At 52.3% G+C, this 12,241-nt stretch overlaps 6 protein-coding genes across 6 annotated transcripts; 2 read left to right on the forward strand and 4 right to left on the reverse strand.

Annotated features, from left to right (window-relative positions):
• Window positions 1–829: 829 nt before the first annotated feature.
• Window positions 830–2,062, reverse strand: WHR41_03967 (uncharacterized protein; the record flags this gene model as incomplete). The annotated part of the gene is made up of 1 exon (XM_069372573.1): window positions 830–2,062. One exon carries the CDS (start codon window positions 2,060–2,062, stop codon window positions 830–832), a length of 1,233 nt encoding a protein of 410 aa, XP_069230605.1.
• Window positions 2,063–2,780: 718 nt separating this feature from the next.
• WHR41_03968 (uncharacterized protein) lies at window positions 2,781–3,881 on the reverse strand (the record flags this gene model as incomplete). The annotated part of the gene is made up of 1 exon (XM_069372574.1): window positions 2,781–3,881. The coding sequence occupies one exon, from the start codon at window positions 3,879–3,881 to the stop codon at window positions 2,781–2,783; it is 1,101 nt and encodes a 366-aa protein (XP_069230606.1).
• A 643-nt stretch (window positions 3,882–4,524) lies between these two features.
• On the reverse strand, window positions 4,525–5,957 carry WHR41_03969 (uncharacterized protein). Its single transcript, XM_069372575.1, has 4 exons — window positions 5,815–5,957; window positions 5,666–5,735; window positions 5,268–5,469; window positions 4,525–5,076 (listed from the first exon to the last, which is right to left on the reverse strand). The coding sequence occupies exons 2-4, from the start codon at window positions 5,701–5,703 to the stop codon at window positions 4,603–4,605; spliced, it is 714 nt and encodes a 237-aa protein (XP_069230607.1). The 5' UTR covers window positions 5,704–5,735; window positions 5,815–5,957; the 3' UTR covers window positions 4,525–4,602.
• A 139-nt stretch (window positions 5,958–6,096) lies between these two features.
• Window positions 6,097–7,907, forward strand: WHR41_03970 (uncharacterized protein). The gene is made up of 3 exons (XM_069372576.1): window positions 6,097–6,537; window positions 6,589–6,890; window positions 7,074–7,907. Exons 1-3 carry the CDS (start codon window positions 6,182–6,184, stop codon window positions 7,832–7,834), a joined length of 1,419 nt encoding a protein of 472 aa, XP_069230469.1. The 5' UTR covers window positions 6,097–6,181; the 3' UTR covers window positions 7,835–7,907.
• A 106-nt stretch (window positions 7,908–8,013) lies between these two features.
• Window positions 8,014–9,156, reverse strand: WHR41_03971 (uncharacterized protein). The gene is made up of 2 exons (XM_069372577.1): window positions 8,588–9,156; window positions 8,014–8,531 (listed from the first exon to the last, which is right to left on the reverse strand). Exons 1-2 carry the CDS (start codon window positions 8,983–8,985, stop codon window positions 8,087–8,089), a joined length of 843 nt encoding a protein of 280 aa, XP_069230468.1. The 5' UTR covers window positions 8,986–9,156; the 3' UTR covers window positions 8,014–8,086.
• Window positions 9,157–11,161: 2,005 nt separating this feature from the next.
• Window positions 11,162–12,156, forward strand: WHR41_03972 (uncharacterized protein; the record flags this gene model as incomplete). Its single annotated transcript, XM_069372578.1, has 2 exons — window positions 11,162–11,403; window positions 11,499–12,156. 2 exons carry the CDS (start codon window positions 11,162–11,164, stop codon window positions 12,154–12,156), a joined length of 900 nt encoding a protein of 299 aa, XP_069230467.1.
• Between the last annotated feature and the right edge of the window lie 85 nt (window positions 12,157–12,241).

Here is a 12,241-nt window from a genome sequence, read left to right on the forward strand (position 1 = left end):
AGGAGTGAGGTGTCTTTGGTGTGCTCGGTCTTGTCCAAGACAACGTTATGCCCGGAACACGAGAGAGGCCGGATGACGACAACGCGGGGGAGGGGGAGGGCCGCTTGTCCGGAAGTTTGAGGTCTCCTAGGATCTAGCGAGAGGCCTATTTCGACAACATTGGCATTATGAAACAGGTTCAAGATGTAACTCGCTTTACTTAGCTCCAGAAGCCTCAAGTCGAGTTTCCGTTCGAGTATTTACTGTTAGAGTAGTCAACCCTGTTAGACTATTCAACCTTTCTACGTTCCCTGGTACAAGCAAGGCCTTGGTAAAGCGTACAAACTTTCCGTTCCCACGTGGTTGCATTGCCCCGCCCCACCTCAAACTTCGACTTCACGTTTGACCTCACGTCGAATATACCTGTGCGCCTTTACACATTCTATTCACCAAAGATTCTATATACCTTGCAACTCAATGGTCACTGCAATACTCATTCTGACACGTTCGGTGTGAAAGAAAAACCGTGGGTTTGATTGTGCTCGACTACTGTTTCGCTATCGAAGGTGTGATCATTTGAATGGAAGAGAGACCTTCCAAGCAACACCATTGATTGCCCAGCACTCGTTCGAACTGTTTCCCACGCTACGCCTGCATTATTGTTTCAAAGTTTGTTCCGTTGTTGTTCCGATTTTCTTTCCTTTCTGTCCATTTGCCAGTGAATCCCAACATTCGTATCCCAGACCTGCAGTAAAGTTAAGCTGACAGCAGTAGATTCGATTATTTGTGCCACTCACCTTATTGTGTCGTCTGAGCCGGAAAAACGATCCGTCCATTTGGTGGTTCCCCACTAATCGTTGCCAGCCCCCGCAAGACCGAACCATGGAGCCGCAGACGCCTCGATCTCGTCGCAAAGCCTAGCGCGCCTGCCGTCATCCACGCCAGCAGGCAAGGGGCGATCGATGACCAACGGCTTGCGGTTATCACCCGGATTACGGATAGTGATCAACTTGCCAAAAGGTTTCATCAAAGTCTCGAAGTCGCTCTGGAAGTACACCCAGCCGCGCGACTCCTTGTTGGTCCGGAACGAGACGCGTATCGGCGGGATGCGGGTGTGCCGTCCGATCGTGATGGCGTTGAGGAGCCCGACGAGGGCCTTCACATTGTACTGAACGAGGGCAAGATCTGTGTCCTTGCGCGGAGAGGGAACCTGCACGCCGATGAAGAGGCTGTTGGTGGGCGGCATGCGCACGCGCTCCGCGCAGACGGTGTCGCCAGGGCGCAGACTAGACTCGAGGACGAAGTTGAAGGCGATGACTTCCTTGCCGACGATGATTCCATGCTGGCGATTGGTGTTGGGCATTTGGTGACGTACTTCTTCCGCTAGGGCGTGGGAGGTTCGGAGGAGGGCAGGAGAGAAGGCACTGAATTGCCCGGTGCCGAGGAGAATAAGGCGGTCCCACAGCACGTGGTAGCCTTGCCAGGGATCGGAAAGGCCGAGTCTGTAGATCTCGAAGCGGACCTCGCGAGGGAGCCTCCCCAGCGTTCCCAGCCCGTTCCTCTGCGTGTACGGTTGAATCGGTCGAATACTGGTTTCTGAGAACAGACGGTCGCGGCTGTCCAGAACGACTAACTTCTTGAGATACTCCCGCGGATTCGCGCCGAATTCGCGCTTGTCGTCGACCCGACCGCTCTCCCCCAGCATCCTTCCAGTTGGCTCGAAGACTTCGGCATAACCCATGTCGAACATGTTCATGCAATTGGTAAGGTCGACGGTCGGAGACCGGGTGCCGCGGAACTGACCTCGAACTCGCACACCGTACCGGGTTCCGGACTCTTTATGGAAATAATGGACATCGATGCAGGAGGGGGCATTGGCAGGGAGGTCCGATTGGGGAGGAATGGATATACGTACACTGTATTGAGTGAGGAAGTCGGCGAGGTCGACGAAATGTTTCAAGCCGATTTCGATTGGCACGTCTCGATGAATGAAGGTCTGCGACGTTGAATCGACGCTCAACACCACATGTTGATTATGCGGGCCTCTGGGCGGAAGGAGATACTCATGCTGATACTGAAGCATGGTGTGGTGCGTCGAATGGGGTATAGAGGGATGTTGTTGTGGAAGCGAATCGCTTTGTTGTTGTTGTTGTTGTTGTTGTTGTTGCGAAGCGCTTGGAGATCGAGTCGGAGTGGAGCTGTGGAGCGAAGTTGTGCGGCGCGACTTCTGCTTCTGGCGTGAGGTGAGTTCAAGCCGGGAGATGTGGCACGTGACCGTAGCAAAAAAAGCAATCTGATCCCAGCCGGAACGCTTTTGTCAATTGTATATGCGATAACAGCTTGGCAGTCGTCTTCTTCCATCTTCACACGAGGGAGCTTTGAAATCGCAAGAGAACACTTGAAAAGCAGCGATTGCAGAGCATACCTCTTGATCGTTACTATTCATGTTCACGTACAAAACATCGAATCTCTCGTAGCCCGGATCCAGTCAAGTATTGCCAATTGTCACATTCGCGGTATTACCTAGGTGCACTCATCATTGATCCCACGCAACACCACACCTTTTTGTACTGTCGTTTCAAAGCACTCTACGAAAAGCACTCCTCCATTCCGGAGAATCATTTGCCCTGTCCATGATGGCAAATTTCACTGCATCCAATGAGCAAACACGGAGCAAGAGAATGACTCACTGGCTGTGCCTGCTCGACTTTTGCTCATCCCATCGATCGTTATGCAGAGACCCCAAAGCCTGCGACTCCATGGCAGAAGTGACTTTCAAGCCCTGTCGATATCCTATCGTTTCACTTCCTAGTCATCACTGCATCTTCGATCTCCTTACACAGTTGGCTGCGTCTGGCATCGCGAACTCCAGAAGGAAGGGCTTGCTCTATAACCAGGGGTCTGCACTCCTCGCCACCATCCACCACTGGTGGGAGCTTAAAGATGCGGAAAGGCCGCATCAGAGCTTCAAAGTCGCTCTGAAAATATTTCGGCCCGCGGGTATTCGCGTTGGTCTCGAACGAAACGCGCACTTGTGGCAGAGTGTGGTTCGCGGAGATTTCGATCAGCAGCTTGACGACTTTCCGAACGTTGAAGCGCACCATTTCCATGCCTTCGTCAGAGCGGGGAGACGGGACCTGGACGCCGATGAAGAGCGTTTTGCCGCGCGGCAGGACGTCGACCTCCTTCGCTTGAAGACTCTGGCCAGCTTGCAGATTGGCCTGGAGCGGGAAGTTGCACGCCACTACTTTGCTGCCAATGATGACCTCGAGAGCTCTGCCGTGGCAAGCGGAGCTCTTTGGGGCCCTTAGAATCTCTTTTCGGATGGCGTGCGAGGTGAAAAGGATCTCTGGGACCGGGTCAGAGTGTGGGCTTCCCAGAAGGGTGAGGCCGCGCTGCTTCCCGTGATAGCACTGCCAGAACGAGTGCGGGTGCGGGAAGGCGTAATCGTAGATGTCAAAGCGGAGCTCGAGAGGAAGGCGACTCAACACGCCGAGGCCATCACGCTCGAGCGGTGGTTGAGACTCCGATAGTGGTAGTCCACCTATCCCAGCGGCTTGTGGTTGGTTGTTCACAGGGTGACGCGGCAGCTCATCGATCTTCCCAGACTCTCCAAGCATTTGCCCTTTTATTTCCCCAAATTCTGCTTCTTTGAACCAGAGGGCATACTGGTCCAAGTCATAGCGGTAGTCAATATGCCCCTCTTCTCTGTGCGTGTACACGTCGCCAGAGCGCTTATCGCGATAGGTTATAATCACGAAATCACCCGCCTGGCGAGGCGAGAACTCCTTCACCTCAATAGTATACTTTCGAGCAAAGGCGAGAAGATGGTCGAGATCTTCGTCGGCAGCTCTAAGCTCGGTTGCGAAAGGGCGGATAATACGGTGCGTAAAAGGCGCCATTCTGGACAGTTGCTCCAGCGATTAGTTCAAATCTACCTGATGTCAAGTAGTATTGTTGATTCGGACAGAACGGCTGTCGAAGGGAGATGATATCTGGTGTCTGGTGATGAATGGGTTCGAAGTGGCGAGGTTGTTGGATGATGAGCGTGGAGTCGTTGAATGTTTTGGAAGACCGACGCCGAAGCTGCGCGACTCTGGTGGGAAGGAGCGACGCCAAAGCTGCGCGACTCTGGTAGGAAGGAGCGACGCCAAAGCTGCGCGACTCTGGTGGGAAGGAGCGAAGTCGCCTCTGGCGTGCTCGACACCTGACTGAGCTGTCGTGCCGACACAGCGTCAAGCAAAGAACACGTGACACATGAGCTTAGGATGAAGGTGAATTGTGAAGGAAAGACCGAACGTTTGTCATCTGGCGAACCCCTTGCAGGTTGCCGGGATAAGCGAGCGGAGAACGTTTGCGCTCCTCGTTTGGTGCGTAGTCACTACCACCATGGACTGAAACGCTTCAAGGCACATGCTTGACCAAGGCCAGTTCGGGCAGATGTGGCTTGTAGTTTAGCGGCTGGAGTGGATAAGCGGCTGCAATTTCCATGTGAGAAGCAAATCACAGTGCAAAGCTGGAAGACACAGTTTGTGAAAAGCGAAGTGAGTGATAGACCAATTACTTTGTATTACGCACCAGCGCCAGCGCAAGAGCGGATATGTATATCATGCATTCGTAACATCAACCAGTGACCATAGCATCACTATCGTGAGCAGCAGAGACGTTGTCACCATCCAGCCCAATATCGCTGTTGGCAGGCAGCAGGTGGAGGGGCTTGGCTTGGGCTTCTGCCCATGCCCTGGCCCGAACCAACTCTCTGATCCGAGCCTCTGGCTTCAAGCCTTGTGATTCAAGGATTGCCTTGTTGACCTCACCAGCTACAGTTTCTCTCAATTGCAGGTCCAAGAGCTCCTTCATTTCAGGTATCATCTTGTCCGCATCGAAGATCATAAGAGCCATCGTTTTTTCTAACGCCGACAGGTACTGTGGGTCCGTGGGAGCGCGAGGGGCAAGCTGGTTCGTAGCAAATTCGAGTGCTGGGCGAAACTCAGCGGATGCTGGCTTGCCGTTGTTTTTCTCGAGGACAGATCGAATGATCTCTACTAGCTGAAGCTGCAGCAGTTTGAAGTGCAGCAAAGGGGTTTCATCTAGGATCTTTCGGCTAGTCAGTGAATAATTCTTGAAGAGAATATAGTCGGAATCAACTGAGGGAGCAGTGGAGGGATCAGACTGAGGACTGAAGTAGTGAGTTTGCTTCGTCAACGCCCCGAGGGGAGATTACGAGTGGTGCATGAAACTTGTATCATCTTGTGATGTGGGAGCAAGGAGGGTATGAATGAGCTTACCATAGTGTTGGTTTCGTTGAGCAGCTCGATGGCATCCTCAATGCGACCCGCGAGGATTGCGTTGCGGATGTCCACCCGTTCACGAATGCTACTCAAATCGAAGGCATCACTCTGGAAGAGGTTGGTCTCTTGGGCAAATTTCTCAGCCGCTGCAGGATAGCCCTCTGATATGAGATAGTCCATGATGACCGAGTTGATGTCACTGTGTCGAGTATTAGCGGATGCACCTCGAAGAAGCTGCAGTGTGTAATCCTCGATCGAGCTCCAAGCCATGATATCAGAAGTCTAACATCTATGATTTGTTGTCTCCGCATTATTTCCTCGGAGAGATTCCCATTTGTTTTAACATCATTCGAGGCTTGGCCGCGAGAGGTGAGGGAAGGGGATGGAAGGCTTACCCTTTGTTGGGCTTCATCTCGGCGATCTTCTGCTCCATTTTCACGGTGCTCTGCCTTTTTTTGAGGATCGCTGTTGTGTTTGTTCAGCAAGTGTCGATTGAGGAGCTACCGGAGGTAGCTGGCGGCACACCCAGCTGGTGAAGACATACCAGCGCAAGGAGCGCCTTTTATGGTATCTTCCAGGGTGTAGCCGCAGCTAGCATGCCAGCCAATGAACACTGCAAGCACGCCTGCTGGTGACAGGCGAGTTCGAGGTTGAGGGAAGGAAGAAAAGGTGCGTCCGAAGTGAATAGAGCTGTTAAGAAGCACGGTAGCAGGCTCTGCTGAAGCGGCGGTCGCGGCAATGCCAAGCCAAAGCTAGCGCCGGCCGAATATCGGCCACAGCAAACTTCACTTTGGCCGCGCGCGTCTCCTCCCCGTCTCTGCATTTCACTTCACACACGATCCCACTCTGGGCGCAACATGTGGACGATCGCAGTATCGGCCGATGTTCTGAGCTGGCGACTTCGATGAGCCATGGAGGCTATGAAGGAGCTCTCCCCCACCACTTCAAACAATGTCCAGGACATGACCATGGTCGATTCCAGTAACCACACCGGACGACTGGACAGGGCACACTACTCCCCGCCCTGGGCTAACACCTCGATCATCGGCATAGCTGGTAGCTCCGGTTCTGGGAAGACCTCTCTAGCCTATGCCATTATCAAGGAGCTCAGCCTGCCATGGGTGGTCATCTTGTCTATGGACAGCTTTTACAAGCCCTTGACACTTGAGCAGAGTGCTGCTGCTTTCAGGAACGAGTACGACTTCGATGCCCCTGAGGCCATTGACTTCGATGTTCTTGTCGAGAGGCTGAGGGATATCAAGGCTGGGTAAGTGCATCCGGAATGTTGGCATCGTTATTTTCACTAACACCTCTGAAGCAAGAAAGCAGACATCCCGGTGTACTCATTCGAGAAGCATGCCCGACTTGATAAGTCCACGACCATCTATTCGCCGCATGTACTCATCCTTGAGGGCATCTTTGCTCTGCATGATCAGCGCGTCTTGGACATGCTTGATTTAAAGATCTTTGCAGACGCCGAGCCTGATCTTTGCTTATCCCGACGACTGCTTCGTGACGTGCGAGAGCGCGGCCGAGACATCGAAGGTTGCATCAAGCAGTGGTTCAGCTTTGTCAAGCCCAACTACCACAAATATGTGGAGCCGCAGAGGAATGTTGCTGGTAAGTTTGAATTTTGTTATTACAATGCCACCTGTCATCATGATGATTCAAAATTAATGCATAGTTCAACTGAATCACATTGAAGAAACACAAACCATCACGTCTTTCGCTCCTATCTGATCTTTACCTTATCCTCAAAATTCTAGCGCGCTATTCTACGAGCACTAGCTAATGGATTATCAGATCTTATTGTCCCTCGAGGCATTGAGAACAAAGTTGCTATTAGCATGATCTCAGACCGCGTTCACAAGACGCTTGACGAAAAGTCAGCTCTACACCAGGCGGAGCTACGGCGACTCGGGAAAGTGTCGGAAGACGCGCCCCTTTCGCCGAACGTGATTGTCCTCGACCCTTCGAAACAAGTGCGAGGCATCAATACTAGGCTGATGGAGCCTGGTCTCGATCGTGAGGATTTTGTCTTCTACTTTGACCGCCTTGCAGTCATGCTTGTAGAGAAGGCGACTGAGCCCCTCCGCTATAAGTCAACTGTCGTGGAAACGCCAGTCCCAGGCAACACCTACAACGGGCTCGCCCTGGATGGCATCGTGTCCGCCGTAGTTGTCCTTCGTGGTGGCAGTATCCTCGAGACCGGCCTCAAGCGAGTCATCCCCGACTGCCGTACCGGCCGCATTCTCATCCAGACCAACTTCCGCACAGGCGAGCCTGAGCTGCACTACTATTCGCTGTCGCCTGAGATTAGCAAACACAATGGGGTTCTGCTTCTTGACCCTCAGATGAGCAGTGGCGGCGCTGCTCTGATGGCCGTCAAGGTCCTGCTTGACCATGGCGTGAGGGAAGATAAGATCGTCTTCGTCACCTACACTGCAGGCACGCAGGGACTGAGGCGCCTCATGAGCGTCTTCCCCGATATTAAGGTCGTCGTTTGTAGGATCGTCGAAGACCTGGAGAGAAGATGGCTTGAGACTCGATACTTGGGTTGCTAGACGCATAGAATCCCAATGGGCCAAACCGGCTTGTAGATACAATAAAAAAATACAAGACCTTCACGATCAAGAAGTGGCTTTACACCGTCGCGCTCCTCAATCTGCTGTAATCCTTGTATCCTCAGGGTTGGCGAAGCGTCACAAGTTCTCATACGAGCACTATTGCAGCGATTGGAAGATTGGAAGAAGAGGTAGGAAAATGATATTATGACGTTACAATCTGAACCTATGGTAGCATGACATTTGGAGGAATCACCAGTCCGCATAGCTCGGCGGCTGGTACAATCTAATGACCTCATCCACCAAGCTCGCCGCGCTGCTGCCATTCCTGAGATCCTTCCATTCTCCGCCGTCTCTGACAGCAAAGATCTCATTGCCAACAGTCACCGTACAGCTCTTCTCGATACCCAGCGCAGCCGTCCTGTTGAAGCTGGTCCTCAACATATCGACGCTGAAGCTGCCGTCTTCGGCAGTCGTGCAGTCATGCAGCTTGTCGAATGACATGCCGTGTTCCAGGGCACACTCCTCCACCAGCTCTTTGCTTGGGATGTCGTCGTACTGGTTGGACATGCACATGGTGAAGCCGAGGTAGATCTTGGGGTTCGGATAGTGGTGCGCGGCGCAGAGCTCGAGCATGTTGCCGAGGCACTCGGAGGGGCCGTGTTTGCAGGCGACGCCGTCGTCTTCGTGGGTGATGCTGCGATCATGGTTAGCAAATGACGCTCTCCGCTTCCCGATGACAAGCAAGCTCACCTTCCGATATAAGACAGCTGGAAGTCGACCTTGTGGCTGACATTCTGCATAGCCGGCAGGATCATGTCGTGCAGGCAGTCTCGAGCATCCGGGCACTTCGACATGATGAACGCCTCGAGCGGCACCCTGCCAGAGCTGTATGGCTCGTCGTCAAGCCAGAAGTCGGAGGCGATCAGCGACATCATGGCGACCATGCAGAAAACGAGCAGGCCCGTGACGCCAAAGATGATCCTCTTATGCCATTTGCCAGACGTCGACCGAGACCAGGCGCGCATATACGCGCGCTGGGCTTTGTAGACATTCTGTTGGAGCTCGGCGAGGGTGGGCTCTGGAGTGGATTCGTCGGTAGGATTCTGCGCTTCGAGCAGAGGCTGCTTCTCGACCTGATCTGAGGCCATGATGCGAGTATGTGTGTGTGATTGTGGACGAGAACAAAGAGCGCTGGATGCTGCCTACAAGTTGTGGCAAACAACCTGACGATGCACGCTGTCAGGGTCCATGGAAGGGAGTGACGATTTCTGGGGTTCGGCAGGTGCCGACAAGTGTAGCGCAGCTGAGGGAGAAAGCTTGAAGCACGTGAGAGAGATGGCATTGCCATTTCCATTATGGTCGGAATGAGCAGATACTGTAATTCTGTCCCAGTTCCCTGCTGTAACAAGGGATCATGAGGCCACGTTTCGCAGCCGTAGAATCTCGGTCTTCTACACCTCTCTGGAAAATGCTCTCATCTTTCAATCTCTGCCATCCACCCGCAATCCGTTTCTGAACCAAAATTGAGAAGAGATCAGATTAATCAGTGGATTTGCATGGTTTCTGCACGTCTTTCCAGCCGCAGGTGGTGCAGCCCAGGAATGTTTGACGACATCGGCGTCTTTGCTCTGTGGAACGTCTGACCGGCAGTAAGACTACTCGACTCGGGTGTTCATTATCTCCTTCAACTCATCCTTTTCCAGCCCCTCTAGATCCGTAGCAAGATCTTCGCACCATTTGGCAGATTGTTCCAGCCTCTTAACGTCTTCAATTAGTGGATCGACCGCCGCGGCTTCAATAGCCTCTTGATAGCGACCGCCATTCATATTGTTGAAGAAATCGATACAGTCGTCTCTCTCTTTGGCGACCCGCTTTCTGGTGTCTTTGAGTAGCTCTTCGCCGTCCAGTTCGTGAATTTTCTTGAGCCTGCCGAATGACCTCGCCTTTTCGATTTTGCCTGCAACGCCTAGCAGCCTCTGGTTGATTTTACGAGCACTTTTATCGTGTCGATCACACAGACCAGCAGACGCCTTTTTGAATTGGCGAAACATCTGTGTTTGCACGGTCTTGAATACAATGGTATTCGATCCGCGGACGTTCGTTAGGCGAAGCTCGATAACTACGGCTGGTCAGCAGATATAGGCGCTCGAAGACAGTTCGTTACTCACCGGACAGATCGACAGCCTCCGATGTAAATGTCCCCGGAGTAGGTGACGGTGAGCGATTGCTTCCTGGCGCTCTAGAACCACCTGTCTCCCAGATGAGAATGTCAATTCGCCGCCAACTGATTATAAATATCTGCAAAGGATAGGGTCGATCATGACCTACCGCTTGCGAAAGCACCATCCCTGAGAGTGTGTATCGTGGACCTCTTACGCTTCAAAGTAGATCGCCGTGTTCCGTCGTGAATGCCTAGTGATGAACGTATGTTAGTCTCAGTTTCAGTCCGGCTTTAAAGCTATTACTCTGTCTGTGAGTACTAGAGGCCCCTAGCTGGTCCTAGTATAGTACTAGGAATTATATTATGAAGAACGAGCTCCACATACCTTGAGTACTTGCCATCTTAAGGCGAGATATTCGGTTAGGGAAGTAGTAAGGATGGTGATTGAGTGGATGAATTGAATGGAAGTTGGAAAGGTGTGACAGTGTTTGGATATTGGAGTGTGCCGGTTCACTATAGGTCAAGGAAGAAGAGAGCGAGAAGAACGAAGGGCGGAAACCTTTATATACCCTCGGTGCCTTTGACATTTGCTCACCAGCACATGTCTACCACCTCATCTCATGTCACAAGCTGAAAACGTTTGCTTCATTTCCAACTTCGTTCGTCTGACCACATCACTTCCTCACCTTTCGCAATCTGTTACGCACTATAGAGATGGGTTCCTCTGGCTCACGATTCGATGAATGAGTTATAGCTTATCTAAGTCCTTGCGATGAGGTAGCTCACAGAAATCAAGATACCAATGTCATATATATCTAGATATTTATAATGTTTCTAAAGGGTAACTCCTTGTAATCTTACTCTTAGCTCACTATGAGTATATAGATAGGAAAGACGATATCCTAGAATGACCACTTGACTGCTAATGAGGATGCCATCGCAGTCACATTCAGTCCACACTTAAGTCACTACTGACTAGTCATGTCATCTGCTCATACATGTGAATACCGCTATCATGTGAAGACGCTGGCCTCCCATTTGATGAAGCACTGACTGATCACACTGTACTGTATATAGTCACCGATCACGGTCTCATATATACTTAGTACTACTGACGACATTACAACTGATATCGCCGAAATCCTCGACGAGCAACCTCCGCAATGAAGAACTGCAAGAACTGCAATATCTGCGCCTCGGACGTATCGTCGCTCAAAGTCTCCCCCAAGGGCCATGAGAGCAAGCATAAGAGCGACGACGAGCGCGCTTGTGGGGAATGCTGGGAGGCCTGGCTGAGCCAGCAGGTCGAAGAGAAGCATCCCCATGAGATTGAATGCCTATTCTGCAAGGCGACCATCAGTATCGATGAGCTTGCGAAACTGGCGCGGGTTGGAACAGCGTACAGGTATGTTGACCCGGGCTGGGGTAGTGTGGACCGGAATGGAGGACCAGTGAATGGTCCATACTGGTCTGTACTGATCTATGCTAACATAATTCAAGGTACGCTGAGAAATTGAAGACCGGAATAGTCTGCATGGCGCGCTGCACCTCGCTCCATCAACCCTTCGATCGCGAGAAAGACGGCCGCGTCTTCACTTGCGGCTCTTGCGGCTTTGAGGTCTGCGTCGACTGCGATCGCCCCGAACATATCGACGAATCTTGCGAAAACTACCACGCCCGCCAAACCGAACTTCACGCTACCGCAGAGCGGCAGACCCGCGATCTCTTCAAGTTTTGCCCTAGCTGCGATGTCACTATTGAAACCGAAAAGTGCGGCTTCACTCAGTGTCGCTGCGGCTATCGCTTCTGCAGCCGCTGCATGATCCCATGGGTTGGCGAAGGCAGTGCCTACATGCTTGGCAAGGAGGCTCATGGCGAAGGGTGTCTTTACAGAGCGAGGAATAAGCAGAGTAAGCATGGGCTGGGGCATCGTTTGAAAGACCCAGAAGACGTACAGGAGAGGAACGATGCGAGGGATGCTGCCAATAAGCTCAAGCGAGAGGCGAAAAAGGCCGATCTTGGGGAGAGCTTGCAGGCAAAGCCAGGCAAGAAAGTCAAGACCGAGCCGGTCAAGGCGGAGGGTGATCTCTCAACTCCGGTGAAGCTCGAGTCGAGCATTGTGAAGAAAGAACCGGGGGTCAAGACAGAGGATGAATAAGCTTTCTGAAGACGGCAAAGGGGCTTTGAGTTGGCGGTACGTGCTCTTTTGGAGGCGTGATTGCAAACCTAAGATCCGCCGACAC

The sequence above is a fragment of the Cladosporium halotolerans genome, assembly GCF_011745625.1.
Source record: "Cladosporium halotolerans strain TM138-S3 chromosome Unknown Sca10, whole genome shotgun sequence".
Lineage (NCBI taxonomy): Eukaryota > Fungi > Ascomycota > Dothideomycetes > Cladosporiales > Cladosporiaceae > Cladosporium > Cladosporium halotolerans.

What these genes read in the sequence shown, in the direction of transcription:
- WHR41_03970 (XM_069372576.1), top strand. Translation starts at nt 6,182, where the DNA reads ATGGAGGCTATGAAGGAGCTCTCCCCCACCACTTCAAACAATGTCCAG. An exon ending in CTGAGGGATATCAAGGCTGG is followed by an intron (nt 6,538 to 6,588) that starts GTAAGTGCATCC and finishes ACACCTCTGAAG; the next exon opens with CAAGAAAGCAGACATCCCGG. An exon ending in GCCGCAGAGGAATGTTGCTG is followed by an intron (nt 6,891 to 7,073) that starts GTAAGTTTGAAT and finishes ATGGATTATCAG; the next exon opens with ATCTTATTGTCCCTCGAGGC.
- WHR41_03971 (XM_069372577.1), bottom strand. Translation starts at nt 8,985, where the DNA reads ATGGCCTCAGATCAGGTCGAGAAGCAGCCTCTGCTCGAAGCGCAGAAT. An exon ending in CAGCTGTCTTATATCGGAAG is followed by an intron (nt 8,532 to 8,587) that starts GTGAGCTTGCTT and finishes CCATGATCGCAG; the next exon opens with CATCACCCACGAAGACGACG.
- WHR41_03969 (XM_069372575.1), bottom strand. Translation starts at nt 5,703, where the DNA reads ATGGAGCAGAAGATCGCCGAGATGAAGCCCAACAAAGG. An exon ending in GAGATGAAGCCCAACAAAGG is followed by an intron (nt 5,470 to 5,665) that starts GTAAGCCTTCCA and finishes TACTCGACACAG; the next exon opens with TGACATCAACTCGGTCATCA. An exon ending in TCAACGAAACCAACACTATG is followed by an intron (nt 5,077 to 5,267) that starts GTAAGCTCATTC and finishes ACTAGCCGAAAG; the next exon opens with ATCCTAGATGAAACCCCTTT.